The sequence below is a fragment of the Varanus komodoensis genome, unplaced genomic scaffold (genome assembly GCF_004798865.1).
Source record: "Varanus komodoensis strain SLA01 unplaced genomic scaffold, ASM479886v1 scaffold43, whole genome shotgun sequence".
NCBI lineage: Eukaryota > Metazoa > Chordata > Lepidosauria > Squamata > Varanidae > Varanus > Varanus komodoensis.
Genome location: NW_025335985.1, coordinates 6,552,357 through 6,571,638, shown reverse-complemented (window position 1 = coordinate 6,571,638; position 19,282 = coordinate 6,552,357). Strand labels below are relative to the sequence as shown.

Below are 19,282 nucleotides of genomic sequence, written 5' to 3'. Positions count from 1 at the left end.
GCGCGGGCGAGGCCCCGGCGGAACCGGCCCCGGCGCCCCGCCGAGCAGGGAGCGCCCCGCGCCCACCCCACGGGCCAGACGCGCGCCGAGCGCCCCCTGCAGGCCGCGGGCCGAGCTTCCGCCCGGGCCCCGGCTCGGCCAATGGCGCGGCTCCCCTCGCGGCGCGTCCCGCCCCCGCCCCCTTCGCGCAGGCGGGGCGGGGAGGGGTCAGCGCGCGCATGCGTGCTCGGCGCCCTGGAGGCGAGCAGGCGCCATCTTGGCCCGGGCCTGGCGGCGGCGGCGGCAGCAGGAACAGCAGCAGCGCCGGGTGAGTGAGGGGCGCGGGCCCGGCGGGGAGGCGCCGCCGCCCGGGAATGCGCGGCCGCCGACACTCCGACCCGGCCGGCCGAGGCGACGGCCCCGCCCGCGGGAAGCCTCTGCACGTGCTCAGGGGAACTGTGGTAGCCCCTCTTGGTGCCCGTCCGCCGGCGCGGGGCCTGCAAGGCGGCCTGCTCGCGTCAGCCCCGGCGCCCTTGCAAGCTCGAGGCCGCGGCCTCTCCGTGCAGCCGCCCCGTCTCGGAGCGGCCCGGCCCCGCCTCGGCGTGGCGGCCTTCCCCGGGGAGCCTGGCGCGACGGGCGCCGTTGCGCCGGGCTAGCTCCCGGGGCACCGCTCAGCTGCCCCGGGCCCCCAGCAGCACGCTTCCCCCCGCCCGCCGTCCGGATCCGTGCCCAGCAGCGCGGGCTCCTCGTCTCGGCCTTCTGTCTTCTTCTCTGCAGCTTCAGTTTGGATCTGCTGCAGCCTCCACAGAAATAACGTTTTTCTCTCGCTGGCGAACAGCTTCGCGTGTACCGTTTTTGCTCCTAGGGAAAGCCCTGGCTTGGTCCGGCTCAGGACCCACCTGTTTGTCTCCCTGTCCGTCCAGGGCGTCGGGCTGCTAAGGAGACGCCTGTCGCCCGGGAAAGCGGTGCACTGAGAAGCGCCTGCCGCTGGGGATGCAGCAGAGGCCGGGGGACCCGGGGGATGCCCTGGGGAGCATCTGCTGGCTCCCAGCACCCGAGCTGCTTCTAGTGGCCGGTCAAGAGGAAAGTCAGCAGGAATGCCCTAGTCCTTAGGGTGGGATCGCTGCCTCAGAAATGTGATGTTTCCGCCGCGACTCCCGCCTAGAATCATAGAGTAATCGTGCTGGAGGGCGCCGGAAGGCCATCTAGTCCACCCCCTGCTGTTGCAGGTCACCAGTTTACACCATTCCACTCGGGTGGCTGCCCAGTTTCCCCTTGAATGCCCCCAGTGTGGGAGAGCCCCCCACCTCTCCAGGCAGCCGGTCCCACTGTCGCTTGCTCTGACAGTGAGGAAGCTTCTCCTGATGTCCAGCCTGAACCTGGGTTGTCGCAGCTTGACTTGATGATTCCGTGTCCTGCACTCTGGGATCAGCCAGAAGAGATCCTGGCCTTCCTCTTTGTGACAGCCTTGGAGGCACTTATAGAGGGATGCCATGTTCCCCCTCATCCTTCTCTTGGCTGAACATGCCCTGTTCCCTCAGTCTGTCCTCACAGGGCCATGTTTCCAAACCCTGCCTCATCCTTGCTGCCCTCCCCTGGACCCTTTCTAATATTCCTGCATCTTTCTTAAATCTTGGTGCCCAGAACTGGATGCAGGATTCCAGATGAAGTCTGACTACTGAGGAGTACAGAGGAACTACTACTTCTCATTATTTGGAAGTAATAATTCTGTCAATGCATCCCAAAATAGCATTTGCCCTCTTGGCGGCTGCATCGCATTGTTGGCTCATGTTTAGCCTATTGTCCACAATTACTCTGAGATCTTTTTCTTTCTGAGTTCTGTTGAGCCACATATTCCCCATCTTGTGTTGCTGCATTTGGTTCTTTTTCCTGCGTGGAGGACTTGACACTTGTTCTCTTCATACAGCAATGCAGGCATTTTAACGCAGTATGTTGTGGTTGTCATGACTGAGTTTTAAATAGAGTTTTTAATGTGTTTACATTCAAATGTAATTTCCTTTTAAACTTGTGTTTTTTTTAAAAAAAGATACTTTAATTAAAAAACTGATTTGAGTATTTAAAAAATGCCAATGCTTATAGACTGAATCTTCTTTCTTACGCACACAGTCATTAAACTCATTTTTCATGAGAGCTCGAATTCAGTGATGAGAGCACAGAATATTCCAGAGCTTTATTTTTATCCGGGAAATTTCCCATTTCATGAATTCATGGCTAACTACGCATTTGTGCCGATTGCAGTCATACCGTTAGGAAAGAGTGGCAGTTCCAGAGTCACGGTTAATGCTTTTCAGGTGTTGGTCCTTAGCATGCATGCATGTTTCTTGAAATACACCCACAGCTCAGTGAAAAGGGACTGATATTTAGTGACAGCAAAGCAGAAGATGTCCTGTGGCAGCCCATCAAGCATCGTACTGTAGCTTGCGAAAATTAGTAACTGTCAACCACAGGTGCCTTTCTTTCTGCACTTCGCTGCTGTTTAAAGGTTTTACAAGTACTGCCAGATGAGAAAGCTGCAGAGCAGCACGGATACTCTGAGCGACTTGGGCACTGCTAGAAGTGCCCATTTGGGATGAAAGCAGTGATACAGGTTTTCTGGGGAACACTGAATTTGAGCAGTTTCAGTATAAATCCACGTAATCTGCAGAGAAAAATGTTATGATGCCCTAAAGGAGAGGTGGGTGGGTTGTGGCACTCGAGGCGTTTCGTCAGGCGGCTCGCATCAGCCGCTCACTGTTGGGTCGGTGGGCTGGAGCCCATGGGGACTCAAGTCGGCGCACTTCTGTGTGAGGGAGAGCTAATGTGCCATGTTTATTTTACTTCTCTTTAGTAAACAGCAAAGCTGAAATAGAACCCCGCTTCGCTTTCTTTCTCTTTCTTTATGCCAGCATTCCACACATATTTGACCTGAAATGTTTTGAGGGAAAACGTTACGGCACGCTGGGGGCATGATCCCATGGGGATGCCCATAGCCCCCTGGCGCCGGTCCTCCCTTCCCTTAATACTACCTGCACAAGCTGGCAGCGGCTCCCTGGGCTTTTGCTTGGGAAAGAGCTGGGAGCGTTTGCATGCAGCGATCTTCTTGGTCACTGGAGGGGAGCAGGGGGGGGCTTCCCGGCCCTCGGTGGTATTGCTCCGTGCTAAGTGGGCCTTGCTCCCCAGGGGGTGGTACTGAGCCTGCAGGACCATTTCTCTTCAGCATCTGTAGCGAAGACAATGGATTAGTGCTTGGTTTTCTTCCAGTAATTTACTTCTGCTGGTTTTATCATTTGGAGCCTGGCAGAAATAGTTACAGGCCTGCTGGAATCACTTCCTCTGTGCCAGGCCCTGGGACGTGGCAAACTCGCTGCGGCGGCATCCAACACATTTTGCGATAGGATATGGATTTTCTATTGCATGGATCTGCTAAGAACATCAGAAAAGCCCTGCTGAGTCAGGCCAGAGTGCCATCCAGCACACCCAAAGTGGCAAAGCAGCTGTTCTCCAGATCACTCGAGCAGGATGGGTGCAAGGCCTCCGCTTGCCCAAGTTCCTCAGCAGCTGGCATATGCAGGCACGCCAGCTCTGCTAAGGGAGGTAGCCCGTGCCCAGCAAGGCTAGCAGCCACCGATAGCCTCTTCCTCTTTGAATCTGTCCGATCCCCTTTTAAAGCCATCCAGAGTGGTACTCATCACTGTTTCCTGTGGCAGGGAGTTCCATGGTTTAACTGTGCCATATGAAGAAACCCTTCCTTTTCTCTGTCCTGAATCTTCCGCCAATCAGCTCCATGGAATAACCCTGAGTTCTAGTATTATGCTAATTAGTGTTTAGCCCCTGCCATCCCCTCCCTTTTTCTTTTGTTCTTTTGGTCACTGCTGGAGACAGTGATGGTACAGACCAGCTCTTGGTCTGATGCAGCAAAGCAATTATTTTGCTGTATCTTCATAATACTTTACCTCTTTAGCCATAATATGGAGACATTTGCGTGTTATGTAATCTCCCCAGGTGCCTCATTGAACGTTCTTTCCCCCTTGCCCTTCACAGCTGTGTGGATCATGGAGAACTACCAGAAATCCAAGGTTGTGGAGAAGCCGTCCCCCCTGCCCTTTCCTGGCCTACCTTCGGATATAATTGAAATGAAAGTGAAGGACGGCAGCAAAATCCGGAACCTCGTGGGCTACGCCATTGGCAAGATGGAGTCTGACACGACAAGGCAGGTCGTCTTCAGTGGAGCCGGCAAAGCCATCAGCAAGACGATCACCTGCGTGGAGATCCTGAAGCGGAGGCTCAAAAGTCTCCACCAGATCACCAAAGTGTTCTTCAGGCAGACGGAGGAGATCTGGGAGCCGATCGTGCCAGAGGCTGGCCTGGATTCTTTGACTGTGAAGCGCAACACCCCTGCGATTTGCGTGCTGCTGAGCAAAGACCCGCTTGACTCTCAGGAGCCGGGCTACCAGGCTCCTGGGTCCTTTGACGCCCTCTGGCTGGAGACACTGAAGTCTGAGTCCCAGGGCCAGGCGAAGAGGAAGCAGGGCGGAGGAAGGGGGGCCAGCCGGGCTGGGAAGCACCCTCGCTCCGTGGGGCGTGAGGACCCCCACAAAAAGCCCTGAGTAGGACTGGGGAGAGCCAGTCAGTGTTCACGCAGTAATCCAAGCACTGGAAACGGGCAGAGAGAAACTGCATTTAGGGAAAAAGGAAAGGACAGGCTGCCAGCCCGAATTCAGAATCCTGCAGACTGACGGCTAGACTTTTGTGACTGGGCTCTTTTCCTCGCTTGGATCAGGTGTGCACATAAAGCATTTCTGTGGACTGTTTCTGGTATATCCAGGATTACTGTGCCTGAATGTCAGGGATGAAAAGGAAGTGCAGAATTTTCCGGAGCGGGAATGCTCTTTTCCCCAAAGTCTGAGGTGTTTTCCTATCTGATAAAGAGGTACCTGTGAAAATGTCTTGCTTTCTCCTGGGGCCTGTGGTGAAAGTTGTGAGTTGTGTCATGTAGCCAGATTTTTGTAAAGGGAAAGGGTTTGGCAAATGCTTCCCCCGCCCCCCACCTGCCCCATATCGCGGCCAGTCATTTCGTTGCTGCCCGAAAGCATTATGTGCCTTCTTGTGGCTCCAAGGCTGCTAACATCTCTTCCTTTAAAAGAAGGGACTTCCACCCTGGACATTCACGAGGAGGGATTGCAGTCTGATTCGGCATAGAAGCGAGGGGGGCGTGCTGTCTGTGCACTTGTGCCAAGGGTCCGTGATGTGCGTTTCCATGAGGACAAACGCAAAGTGTCTCAGAAGCCGCTTGTAACCCTTAGGAGCCCTGGATGGTAAGCTTGAAATTGTATTTTTGTTAATAAAGCCAGGGGCAAGGCCTATGTTTCAGTGCACGGCTCGTCTTCAGTAAGCTTGCATTTATCTTCAGGGCAACAGAGCACCAAGAGCTGCTGGGCCCCCTTGCCTGGCCCTGCCTGCAGCCCCTTGGCACATCCGTCCCGGCCCTCCCCTCTCTGGGCGAGGGGTGCTGAGGGGTGAGCAGTGCCTCACACCGAGGGAAGGTGTCCCTTTAGCCCCGCCAGGAAGGTGCCTGAAGGGCTGGCAGTCGGGACTGCCCACAGCCGGCCACTCCGGTCCTCTTCTTAAGAAGGTGCTTTCTGTTGTTTCCGGATCCATTGAGTAGGAGCAGTCCCACGCTGATTTGGGAACACGCTCTTGATGAACTGCGTTTCTTGAGCTGCCTTTGTCACACGTCTGGAGAACTGGCCGTCTCGAATGCGTTCAGGGAGCCGGCGGGCCCTGTGCCTCCAGAGCGCCCCGGAGAACGAGTCCTCGAAGGACGGCTCTGCGAGGCCGCAGCCGCCCGCCCAGGCTCGCCCCTTGAACGGTGCTCCTCCCTACCTGCCCGTTCCCATTTTGCTCCTCTGACGGCTCCCTCCAGGCGGCTCAGCCTGTCCGGTCGCCCTGCGAGTCCCACCCCTTTCCATCTTGAAGTATCTTCCCTCAGTCTTTCATGCTGCATGTGGCGCCCGGTTCAAGGTGAGGCAGGTCTGCCGTGTGCTTAAAGCGTTCACACGGCGGCCCGCTTCAGACAAAGGAGTCCTCCCTCTGGACGTGTGACTCTTCCAGGCTGCTTCTGTGGGGAGGGGTAGCATTAGCTGGGCGGGGGGGGGGGGCGCATTCCAGGTGGCCAGGCAGCCGGCTGCTGGGGGGCAACGCGTGCCCAGTGTGTTGGCAGTCACTTCAGACCCGCAGGCCCTGGGTGTGGCTCGTGGTGCCTGCAGTGGGCTCACCGCTCTGCCAGGGCTCCCGTTCTGGGGTCTGTGAGCGTTGCTCCCCCAGACAGGACCCCACCCTCCCGGTTCACACAGGAGGCCCTGCAGCAGCCCGAGCGCTGCAATCCACGGGGGCTCAAAGAAGGCCCCAGCTTGGCAGGGACGGGGGGCCCTTGCGGGTGAAAAGCGGGGACGGCCAGGCCCCCTCCCTGTCCCCCGGTCACGCACTTGGCCAGTTTTGCGGAACTGGGTTAGGGCCAGGCGCTCAGTGGAGGCGTGGATCCCGTAGCGTATGCAAAGGCCGCTGAAGTGGAGGGCTGCTCCCCGGCCAGTGGGTCCTGCTGTGTTCCCAGCCCCTCGTGCTTGACCGCGAAGAGGTGCTCCAGGCCAGAAGGGTGGGCCAGGTCGTGGGGTTCGTGCTCCGGACGGCCTCGTGGCTCGCGTCCTGTTGGGTCGCTCCTGCGCCGTCCCTGCTGCTGGCGACACGGGGGAAGTGCTGGTGCCCAGCCACGGGGGCACCGTGGCCGGGCACCACTCGCTGCCCGAGGTGAGCTCTTGAAGGGGCGTAGCCGTTGCCCTTCCGGGAATGCAGGGAAGCGCCTCTGAGCTGCAGCACCGTTCCCAGCACCCCGACAGTCCTTTGAGATAGTACCGAAGAGCCCGATCCACCCACGAGGATGTCCCTGCGTCGAGTCATGTGGCTGCCCTTGGGTAGCCTTTGGTCAGAAGCCGAGCCAGGGCAGGCAGGCAGGTGCCAAGAAGGGCTTCCAGGGTGGTTCAAAGAATGGCCACTCTTCCGGAGGCACCCTTGAAATTCTCTGAAAGCTAAAATGCTTGCAGCCTGTTCCACGCGGTGGTTTGGGCCACAGTCGGGCCTTCCTGGCTGATGTATGGTTCCTGGAGAATGTGGCTGGGTAGCTGGTGGTGGCACTTGCCCGGACTTTGAGAGGACGCAAGAGTCCCTCACCGAAGAGCCCAGAGTAATCTGTGCTCCGGGGCCAGGAGGACGCGTCTCATGCTCAGGTTAATAACGAGCTGCATCCTTTTACATGTTGGTAACATGAAAGAACAGGAGAAGAGGGACTTGCCCTTTCTTAGTGGAGAGACGTAATCGGCAGGGGGTCCTAAGCACCAGTAGTGGCACTTTTGAGCCTGTTCACAAACTGTTGGAGCTGCGGGGGGTGGGGGGGGGGAGTCTGCAAATAGCCCCAAATTATTTAAGAATGAAAAGGAATTGGGAAGAGTTCCCTGGAAGACCCCTGAATTGGGTGGTCTGGCATTAAGATGGCAAGTGCCGCTCGGCGTTGGGGCAGAAACGGTCCTCGTCCCACATTCCCACCGACAGGATCGAGGCTGCCGGCAAATGGCGAGCGAAAGGCTTTGGGGCCGAGGTGAGTGCCTTGGCGTGAAGATGTTTGGCTGCTGTGAAGAAGTAAGTGTCACGTTAAGGATCGTGGGAGAAGGGGCTGAAGACGTCCCACGCCGTCTTCCCTGCACACGACTCCACGGTGCGGCCCGCTCCCTTGCCGCACTCCCTCCGTTCAGTGCTGCTCGGACGGACCAGAGCGAGAGGATGTGTGGAAAAGGGCAGCTGAAATGAGTGTGGGGCTGGGGCTGCTCCGCTGCAAGGAGCGCTTGCACCGCTGAGGGTGTTTCGTTGAGCAGAAACGGATGTGGGGAGGAGGGCAAGCCTGTCGAGAAAAGCTTTTCTCCCCTCAGCATGCCGGGGCCCAGAGGCGCTGCCGGGTGGAGCTGCTGGGTGGGAATTCAAAGGAAGGACTTCCTCAAGCAGCGCAGAGCCGAGCTGCGGGGCATCCGCACGAGGCCGCAGGTGGGCGGCTTGAACAGCGGACTGGGCGGGCGTGGAGGGTGCCGAGTGGGGCAGGCCGGCTGCAGCTTCGTGCGGCAGGTGCCCCTTGCTCCGCCAGAGGGGGCTCTTGGACACCTGCGGAGCTGCGCCAGCCGGCCGGCCTTCATCAGTTTCTGCTCTAGTTACCCTGCAAAACCCCACCGCTGATTCACGGCGTTAATAAAGCAGTTGCTTGACGGCACGGCGGCGTGCCTCATCTCTGAGCCTTGGGTGGCCGGGAGAGAAGCCACGGAGAGTATATCCCTGTGCCCCGAAGGTCTGCAAGATGCGTGGCTCCGCTGTTACGCGGGACCTGAGCACCTGGCAGAACAGCCGGGGGTGTGGGGTGGCCCGCTGGCTGGAGAGTGACCCACGGCACCTCTGCCAGGGAACCGGCCCCTGTCCAGGGCCCTTACTGCCCCAATGGCTGTCCAGGGGTTTAAAGACTCGGAGGGCTGTGCACCAGCGGAGGACGTGTTAAATCCGGTTGCGAACTGTGGCTTTGGGGGGAGACCCACAGGCCTCGGGCAGGTGCTGCAGCCCGCTTCCCAAGCCAGGGTGGAAATAGCTTCTCCCGCTTGCCGGGCTGCCCCTCGGCTCTCCTTCCGCAGAGACCCCGTCAGAGGGATTGAAACGTTGGCGCATCGGCCTGTTAATCTGGGTTCAAGTTTGCACCCAGGTGGGCAACTTGGAGCCTGGGACGATGCACGGAGACTCCTTGTTGCAGCTGAAATGCATTAATGGGCTTATTGATTAAGCAATGTAATAGGAGCTGGAAACAGAAGCTGTAATGACTAGCTATTATAGGCCCAGATGAGCGCACAAGGACGTAAAGGGAAAAGCAAACCGTTAAACTTAATGGCCAAGACGAGGCCGGGTAACCTGCTGGGGCAATAATTCGAAGGCGATGCGATGTGAATAAAGGAGCTGCAATTTATAGAAACAGTGGCCCAAAGGAACTAACAAAGCTATTTAAATACGAATAGATTGGCGAGGCTAGCACAGCGTTCTCCTCGCTGAAAAATTAAAAGCAAAGCACGTGCCGTGTTCTCGCTGCACTGCATTTACCACTAGGCTCAAGAGGACGTTGGCGCATGTCCCCAGCGCCACCGAACGCTCCGTCCAAGGACCCAGGCTGCTCACAGGCAAAGGGGGCTTGCTGCCCGAGACGCAGGACTAAGAGGGACCTCCCCACACACAGCTGCTTTGGGAGAGACACGAAATGCCGAGGCATTTCACACGCAAGGCGAACCGAATGAGTTATCTGATCTTTGTCTACGAAGCCGCCCGTAATGCCTTCAGGAAGAAGCCAACCCGTTACCAATGTACTCATTTCCTTATTGTGGATTTAGCATTGGCTTTTTCACGCACTCGAGTTCTCAGTGTGGAGAACAACATTTAAAACCCACACAGACATTAAATCTGCATTGTGAATCTCTTAAGTCACCTGAGATCAAAGCTGCAGGGAAAACAAATGGGGTGGCGGAAGGAGTTGCGCGCGCGCACACACACATGCACACACGCGCGCGCACCCCTTGGTTCTGACAGTGCAGGGCTGGAGAGGAAGCCTCCGCGCGAATCGCTGCAGGAGAAGTGCTCCTAGCTGAGAGAGACGGCGAAGGAAGCAGGCCAGGCCGCATCCTGAAGGGCCGTCCTTGGGTTGAGCGTGAATGCAGGGAGGAAAATTCCCGGCCTCGGCAGAGAGGGTGCCGACGGGCGAACGGGGAAGGCCTTGTTCTAATGGTGCGTTGTGCGGTTCCAGGGCGTTCTGTTCTACATCTGCACAGTGCGCATATTCAACACGCCCGGGCAACCCACGTGAGGAGGGGAAAGGGTTCCTTTGGCACCAGTTTTGCTCCTGTGCACTGAGGCCGTCCCGGCGAGGGCTGAGTCCGTCAGATGCCGGAAGAGAGAGCCTGCGGGCCAAGCTCCGATTTCGCGGCTCTCGTGAGCGCTGACTTCCGCAACGCCAGCACGAACTGGATGGGGCCAGCCAGGCCCAGGTGGGCTCCTTCCTGTGGGCCGCTGAGGGGTTGGGGGGGGGGGGCTGTGCATTGAGCTGCCTCATCCTTCCTCCGTGAGGTGCCGGGGTGGGCGCCTAACAGGGCTGGAAGGTGGGGGAGAAGTGGTCTCCCTGCTCCCTTTCTTTTCAGCCAGGGAAGGCTGCAGATGTTAGAACGTAAAGATAGAAACAGAGAAACAGAGCGAGTCAGAAGGGGCCTCCCGGGCCATCTAGTCTGACCCCCGGCTCCAGCCAGCTCCGCTCACGACATGCCCTCCATGCGCATGTCCAGCCTATCCTTGAACACCCGCACCGATGGGGCCTCAGCCACCCCCCTGGACGCCCATTCCACACCCTCAGGGTCCTGACTGTCAGGAAGCGCTTCCTGGCATCCAAACGGAACCTTGGCTCCCTGAGCTTTGCTCTGTTGGAGCACGTCCTGCCTTCCTCCGCAGGGGAGAACAGGTCTCTACCCACCTCCGCATGACGTCCCCTCACATACCTCCATGTCACCAGCAGATCCCCTCCGAGTCTCCTCCAGGCTGAAGAGACCCGGTTCCCTCAGTCTCGCCTCATACAGCATCCCCTGCAAACCAGCCACCAACCTTGTGGCCCTGTGCTGCACTGACTCCAACCTGGCTATATCCTTCCTGTAATGAGGGGCCCAGAACTGAGCTCAATACTCCAGTTGCAAGCACACCAGAGTCATGCAGAGTGGTAGTGATACCTCTCTCGATCTAGAAGCCACACTTCTGGCTATGCAACCAAGGGTGGCGTTCGCCCTCTTGGCCACCGCCTCACACGGCTGGCTCATGTTCAGTCTGCAGTCAACCAGCACCCCGCGGTCCCTTTCACAGGTGCTGCTCTCCAGCCACTTGTCCCCTGACCTGTCCTTATGACACCCATTCCTATGCCCCAAGTGCAAGACCTTGCACTTATCCACATTGACAACATCCTGTTGTCTCCTGCCCATTTCCATAGTCTGTCCCGATCCTTTTGGATCTGGAGTACCTGCTCCTCAGTTGTGGCCACTGCCCCAGTTTTAGTACCATCTGCAAATTTGATCAGCAGACTCTTCACCCCTTCTTCCAGGGCACTGATGAAAAGATTGAACAGGATCAGCCCCAGGACAGAGCCCTGGGGGGCCCCGCTTGTCACTGGCCGCCATCCCGATGATTCCACGCTCATGGTGACCCTCTGCTTTCGGTCAGTCAACCATGCCCTAAGATGCTTACATGAATTCACCCTCAGCATCTTGGAAACACAAAGACCCCGGGCTCTGTGCGCAGCAGGTGTGCCGACATTCAGCTGTTGAGGTTTCACCGTGTTGGCACAGACAAGGCAAAACGCGCATCCCTCCTCGCTGTCAGCCGGGGCGTAGGCCAGGCAGGCAGACCTCTGCAACCGATCACAGAGGGCCACCAAAGGGCTGAGAGCCTACAAATACCATGGATGATCAAAGCGCAAGTTCCCTCCAGCCACGGTGCAGAAATGCCTGAGGGGCAGCTGCCCTTCTGCCGCAGGACACGTTTCATCTGAGCCCACTGCCAGCTTCACCCTCATTTGCCATGGGTTGGATTGGAGCACAGTGGAAAGCTTGAACAGGAGGGACTAGAAGCTTGAGGTGGCTGCCGAGGGGGAGCGCCCCTCTGAGTATTTTCCATCCCTCCCTCCCCAGTTCTTGGGTAGGGCAGCTGGATCCAAGATTTCGGTGGGGAACCTGGAGCCCCACAACGAGCAGATTCCACGTGCGGCTAGCAAGGAACCGTCACATGCCGCTCTGCCGGCCTGGATTTCTAGTCCTGCTGCCTCTGGCTTCCCTGCTCGAGTCTGGCGCCCCTACTCTCTGCAAGGGGTCTAGAACATGGCAGGGGTCCAGATGGCAGTGATCACCCACCCGAAGGGATGCTGTCAGAGAAAGCAGGAAACGGCACAAGCTGCTTTCTGCTCGCTGCATCGGATGCATGAGGCCTCTTGGAACCCCCTTCTGGAGTGCGCATGAGTCCTCCGTTCTCGCTAGTACCGACAACCCACGACAGAGCGGCTTCTTCCAAGCCAGCCCGCTCCACCTCCTCCCCCCGCACGGTATAGTCTGAGGCTGCCCGTTCTGTTTTGAACTTGCCACCCGTTCTTGCATCCCAGGATTGATTTTAGGGCAGTACAGGTAAACATCGGAAATCCATGCCATGTAAAAATAGCACAAAACCTGAAATAACACGACATGTTATCAAAAATGGGGCGGCATTGGAGCGGAACAAGTAGAAAAGCTTTCGCTTGGTACCGAAAGGTGCCACCTCCATCCAGGTCTCCATGGAGGGGGATTTATAAAGTCGGATGCTCCACAGGGAAGGCCTCTGTCTGTCTGGCGCTTTCATACATTGTCTCGTAGCCACATGGCTGTCTAGATGGTTTGCATAATAACAAACCATCTGCAGGCCTGCACTGCCTCTCTCCTAGGTGGCAGGTGGGGAAAGGCTGTTGTTGAATTCAGGCAGGCTGAGAAGCGGAAGGTTTTCCTCCAGGTCTTTGGGCCCAAGCCGCGTGCCTCCCCTCTGGCAAAGACTTGGAGGCTTCCGACAGCCTCTCCTCTGAGTTCCTTCGGGTCACCTCTGCAGCCTCCTCCAAGGCTCCCCTCCCTTCGAAGGCTCCCGGCTCCTTCTGGCTCTTCTTACTGCAGGCACTCCAGGCAGACATTCGGCCCCGCAGACGCCTCAGCACCGACAGGCGATGCCAGCAGAAGTCACCGGCTGTCATTCTTGCCTGGCCTGCCGCTGCGTCCTGCAGGCATCGGCATGTTTCTTGCTTTACTGCTGCTGCTATTCTGCTGTTTCCTCCACGGCGATTTATTTTTCCTCAAAGGAAAAACCCGACTGCAAAAGTAGTGAGAAAGCACGGTGGCTGCATGGAGCCCGGCTCCCATTAAACCCTGCAGCTGGGGCGGGGTGGAGGGGGGACCCCTGCATGCCAGGAGCCTCGTCTGGCAGCACCCGGGCTTGGCTCTTGGCTGTGGCTCGCCATGGCCTGGGGGGCACTGGGGCTTCCATGCCACAGCTCCTCCAGAGTTGGAAACAGAAAAAAGCGAGTCAGAACGGGCCTCCCGGGCCATCTAGTCTGACCCCTGGCTCCAGCCAGCTCCATTCATGCAATCCCTGACACGTGGCTGCCCAATTTTTCCTTGAACACCCTCACTGAGGGGGCCTCAACCGTGGAAGCCCATTCCTTATCCCAGGGGTCCTAACTGTCAGGAAAGACTTCCTGGCATCCAACCTGAAGCCTGGTTCCTTGAGCTTTGCCCCACTGGAATGCGTCCTGCCCTCCACTGCAGGGAAGAACAGGCCATGGCCCTCCTCCCCATGACGCCCCCTCACATACCCAGAAGTCACTAAAGGACGCCCTCGGAGTCTCCTCCCGGCGGAAAAGACCCGGTCCCTCAATCTCTCCTCGTCTGCCATCCCTCCCAACCCGGCCGCCCTTCTGGTGACCCTGCGCTGAACCTCTGCTAACCTGGCTGCGTCTCCGATAAGGTGGAGCCCAGAACTGGACGCAGGACTCCAGCTGTGGGCGCCCAGAGTCGTGTGCAGCAGAAGCCATGCTTCTGGCCAAGGGTGGCATTCGCCCCCTTGACCGCCGCATCCCACAGCCGGCTCATGTTCAGCCTGCAGTCCACCAGCACCCCGAGGTCCCTTTCGCAGGTGCTGCCCTCCAGCCACTTGTCCCCCATCCTGCACCTGTGACACCTGCTCCCGTGCCCCAGGTGCATCAGGGCTGCTCCCCCAGCTGAGGTGCTTCTTCCGGCCTGCCCACGGAGCAAGCAGCGCCTGCGCCGTCCCCAGAAGGGCCCGGGTCTCCAGCGGGCTCAGTGGGGCATGCCCCCCGCACCCACAGCTTATCTTCCTGGGTGACAAGCCTGACAAACACTAGTCCCGCGGAAGTGCCAGGCACGGTGGCCCTGCGATTACAGCGCCTTCGGAGCAGCGGTGAGTGACGGCGCCGTTCCCCAGGGAGCCGCTGCCGGTGACTCGAGTCAGCGAGATGATGAAGGAAGGCGCTCGCTCTTGGCGCTGCTCGGGTCACACGGCTTTGCAGGGTCTTGATGACGGGGCGGGGGGGTGTGGGGCAGACGTCACCCTTTGCTTTCCCCCGTGGCGCACGGCCCGTTGGCTGCCTGGGGAGGGGCGGCCAGCTGCAACAGCTGTGGGGTTGCTCAGCACTGCAAACGGCGTCATGGTGCCCGGGAGTGGCCCGCTGCACAGATAGTGGCGGGGGCGTCACAGCCTCTCAGCACCTGCACATGATGTGGAAGCGTCTTCTGCTCCCCTCTTTCTTGCAAGGCGACAGGCGAGCAGGACCCTGTGGGGAGCAGAGGCTCCCGAGGGCCGCGAGCCCCTCTGCTGTGCTCGCCGGCCACTGCCGCCCCTCCCCGCGGGTCACCCGCACCCCACTTGCCTGCCTGACAGGCTCCTTGGGCCAGAAAGCCCGCGGCAGCGGCACCTCCCGCTTCTCCTCCTGACGGCCTCGGTGGCCGGGGCCAGAGGGCGCAAGCTGCACGGGCGGAAGTGGGCATGGGTTCCGGGTGCTCCAGCCGGTGGGCGCTGCCAGGATTTCGGCCCCCGGCCAGGCTGACCCTTGACGGCCTTCTCAGTCTTGTCTGCGCCCTTCATCTCCTTTTTGGTAGTGCCGGCAGAGGCTGGAATCGTGGGTCTCGGCGCAGCCTCTGGGTCAAGAAAGGGCAGCCCTTGAGGAGTTACTCAGAGTCTGTCAGTCAGCTAAATGCTGATTGACTGTGTGCACCTGACCCCATTCGGTGACTGATCACATCTGCCTTGCTCACGTCTGTTTTGGAGCAACCTGTTTGCAGAAGGAGTGGATTCTGCCGGCTGTGCGTCCGTGCCCCCACCACTGCAGAGGAGGAGCGCGCTCTCCCGGGCCGAGGGGAGCCACCGCTCAGGCGGTCTGGCCACGGCCCGTTGGAGAAGTCCTGCGCTAGAAGCACGTCCGGCGTGAGGCTTTCAAGCTGCTGGCTGGTGAACTGGCGGCACCTTTTGTCCCCCCACGCTTTGGTGCTCGGCGCTCCTTGCTGGTCCGGGCTTTTCCTCGGCACACACCTTGATCTGGATTGTGCTGGTTGAGCGGCTGGGCCGGGCCCTCCCCCCGGATTAAAGACTGCCACTCTCTTCCAACTCCGCCAGAACAGAGGTTGCTGCCGAGTTCCTATTTCAGAGCAAAGTGTGTGATTTCGGCAGGCCCGACGCTCCGGCTGCCGCCCTTCCGTGGAGTATCGCTGTTCCACATGCCCCTCGAAGCCGGCCCGGCAGTGCCATTCCCCCCTTCCCACATGCAGAAGCAGGGTGGCCATGCCGCCTCTTTGACAGAGGACAGTCCTTTAATGGGGAATAGCCAGAGGGTCAGCATCCATTCAACAGTGTCCCCGGGCTCACAGAATAGTAGAGTTGGAAGGGGCCAGAGGGCTATGGGGTCCACCCCTGCCATCACAAGACTCCAAGTGACACTCGGACGGCTGTCCTGACGCTTTTTGAATGTCTCCATCGAGGGAGAGCCCACAGCCTCCCCAGGCATAGGTTCCTTTGCTCTACTGCTCTGTCAGTCGGGAGATCCTTCCTTGCATCTAGTCTGAACCTGTTTTCTTTCCACTTAAGTCTGTTAGTCCATGTCCTGCGCTCCAGTATGAATAAGAAGCGGTCTTGCCCCTCCTCTTTGTGACAGCCTTTCAGGTACTTGTAGAGTGATACCATGTCCCTCCTTTCTCTCCTCTTTTTGAGGCCAAACACGCCCAGTTCTCTCCTCACAGGGCCATGTTTCCAAACCCTGGATCACCTTGTTTCCTCCTTTGCACCCTTTCTAACTTTTCCGCATCTTTTTAAAACCTAGGCACCCAGAACTGGACACAGTCACCCAGCTGAGGTCTGGCTAGAGCTGAGTGAAGGGGAACCAGCACTGCGTTTGTTTTGGAGGTGATGCTTCTGTTAATGCAGCCCCAAATCGCGTTGGCCCTGTTTGCAGCTACATCACCTTCTTGGCTCTTATTCAGCTTGTGATCTACAACAACCCCGAGACCCTTCTCATTTGCAGTATCGCTGGGCCAAGTACTTCCTGTCCTGCAGTGGCACATTTGGTTTCTTGTTCCCAAGTGGAGGGCTTGGCCTTTGTTTAAAGAGCGGCCCTGCCCAGTTCCAGTTTAAAGATTAAACCCCACAAACCATCAGATCTCTTGCATGTTCCCCACTGGCACTGGATAGTGGCCTGAAGGGCAGTTTCCCATATCGTGAGGCAGGCCGTTCTCTCATCATTATAATAATGTTTTCTACATGGGCGTTTATCTGTATAAATCAGCACAGGCAAATGTTACACAGGTAGCAGTCCTCTTCAGGAGCAATTCGTAAGTGGCCACCCTGTGCATCCGCAGTGAAGATGGAAACCTTTATTCCATGCAACGATTTCTCCTCCCACCTGGAATGTCTGCCCCAAAGAATTCCCAAATGCATTTCCCAAAAAACAGCTCTTCAAAGAATCCATCTTCCCATCATTAGCGCTGCCAGTGAATTCTGCCCACTTGGTGAATATTGGCGTACTTTCCTCCACTCCATTTCTTTGCCTATTCTATCCACATATGTTCTACAAAATATTTTGCCAATGAACTGTTTCTTTGCACCTTCCAGCAACCTCTCTTCACTGCAGCGGGTACCTATTTTGGAAATAAACCAAAATTCCAGTAATTCTCCAAGATATTCTACAGGATTAACTGCATTGGCTCGTTGCAAAAAGCACAAATTCCTGGAGGCATTTGAAAGACACACCGATCTGTTGTGGCTGAGCCCTGCTTGAGTGAAGGCTGATCTCATGGAATACCTGAAGTCTCCTTTCTGCACCTGGAGGAGGCTCTTGCTCGTGAGCCTTCACATCACAACCAACCAAACCGGCAAGAAGCCAGGTAGAGCTTGCTCTGACACGTGCACCGGAATGAGATGGTCATGGAGGGGAACGGTCCTGCCACAGTGGAATGGACTGCATCATTTCGGACAAGAAGATCACCTCTGATTTTTTGAAAACGCTCTGCAATTAGAAAAGTGGCACAGCAGGGACAGGGAAGGCTAGAACATCTGTTCCTGACGTGCGAGATTTTTCATTGCAGGGCTTTCCGTGGGAGCATTCCCCCTCCCCGCCTGCTCCAGCGCACTTTCCATCTTGTCAAGCCAAGCCTTCCAGAGGTGAGCAGGGGACTTCAGAATTTTGCTCCAGGTCCCACCTGGCCCCTTTGCCTGGGCCAAGGCACAGGCTCGCCAGGCTTGTGGATTTTACATGCCATCAGCGTATTCCGATGTTTCCCAGGCAAATTTGGCACTCAGCCACACTTCGGAGCAAAGATCGCTGCTTCTGTTCCTCTGATTATACTTCTTTATCCACCTCCTGCAACTCCTGTGGATAGACGCTGTCGGAGCGACAAGAGTTAGCACCAAATCAGGCTGCCAAGCGTTGCATGTGACAGATTATAACCCTGAAGATAATTACCCTTACAGATATAAATGTGCATTCAAATGGAAACTGTGGCCAAAGGCCGCAGCTTCCCATGGGAAGAAGTTTTGCAAGGGCTCAGCATGGCTGAATTCTGTCCTTAAAGTGTGTCTGCGTTTTAAGGTACCTTGTTCAAATTTGTATTTTAACACCATGAACTGACTATTTAAAATGATCGAACTTGTATTTACCATTTTTATAGGCCCCACTTCCTAGCAAGCATGGAGCATGGATTATCCACCCATGGATTTTTAATTCTTAACTTTCCAAATACAAACGCACAAGGAAACAACACAATAAAATACACCAAGTTTAATTCTAGTTGTGGGCAGAGGGCGGTCTATAAAACATTTTCCCACGTCGGTTTAGAGGCGGAAATCTGGCTGGCTTCTTACTGGCTGCTCGGAGGTGATCTTTACGGTGCACAGAAACAAATTATATTTAGTCTAATTTCCATAATGTGCAGAAAGGTTTTGCTAGATGCTCCTGAAGATGCTGCTGATTTGGTTATTAAATAACATGATGCCATATTGTGTCCAAGTTAAAAAACCCTCAGATGTTTTCGCTTTGCTTTTATCTAATATCAGATGCTGCATAACGTGTTCTGCCGAGGCTATTTGGCTTCGCTTGCAAGACTTCGCTTTTAGGACCCTGCCATTTTCTAACTTTCCCCATGACACTGTGAATGTGCCCGGGAACACCCCCCCCCGCCGCCCCATGGTGTCCTCCTGTTCGCCTCCCCCAGTTCCACACGCGCTCGGCATTGCTGGCCTCTGGCTGCTTCTTCTGAAGAGCAACACTTGCACCTTGTGCAGGTGAATCTTGGGCTTGTCCTGCTTGAAAGCCATGAAACCTACTTCTGAGCAAATAGATGCGTGGCCAGCCTCAGAGGAGGGCAGGTGTGGGGCAGCGCTAGGAGGGGGACCCAAATCTTCCATTTGGAGCCTGATCTCTGGGATCCCCCCCCCCGCCCCACCATCCTGCTGTCCATGGGCACTTGCCAGGAAGAAGTCCAGGGCCCCCAAAGTGTCTGCCGTATCTGATCCTCTCGGGCTGGCTGCCCACCTTCATTTTCTGAAATCAAATCGGCCCTGTGCACAAGCTCTTTTACAAACCGGAGACACAGTCCTTCAGCAACACACACAGGTACAAGGAGAGCAGAGCGCATATGTAACTGGTGGGCCTGTCGTGAGCGGAGCGGGCTGGTGCTGGGGGTCAGACTAGCTGACCCGGGAGGCCCCTTCTGCCTCGCTCTGTTTCTATGTTTCTAAATAAGGATAGGCAAGTGTGTACTTTTTTGTCCCATGGGCCTCAGGCCCCGATCTCTTCTCTTCTTGGCCTGGATCCTGGATTGTGCCTGGTCATGCGAATTAGCGTGGGGGGGGTGGGGTTGGCCACATTTGCCTGTGATCCTAAACTTTCTAGGGTGCTTAAAACCAAAACGGGTTGTGAGCGCTCCGAAGGGATTTCTCCAGGCCGGGAGCAGGGGCATCAGCGTGGCAACTGCCGTTCAGAATAAGCAGCATGCAGTGATGCATTCTGGGGCACAAGTCCCTGCTTCAAGTCGTGGCTGATGGGATCTGAGCTAGCAGGGATGGAGCAGGAAGGGGATCTTGGGGGGGGGGGGGGGGTGGACAGCTCCATGGAAACGTCAGCCGGGGCTCT

General features: G+C 57.1%; 1 protein-coding gene across 1 annotated transcript; it reads left to right on the top strand.

Annotated features, from left to right (window-relative positions):
* Window positions 1-251: 251 nt before the first annotated feature.
* Window positions 252-5,349, top strand: RPP25L (ribonuclease P/MRP subunit p25 like). Its single transcript, XM_044444074.1, has 2 exons — window positions 252-307; window positions 4,021-5,349. The coding sequence occupies exon 2, from the start codon at window positions 4,032-4,034 to the stop codon at window positions 4,584-4,586; it is 555 nt and encodes a 184-aa protein (XP_044300009.1). The 5' UTR covers window positions 252-307; window positions 4,021-4,031; the 3' UTR covers window positions 4,587-5,349.
* Window positions 5,350-19,282: the final 13,933 nt, after the last annotated feature.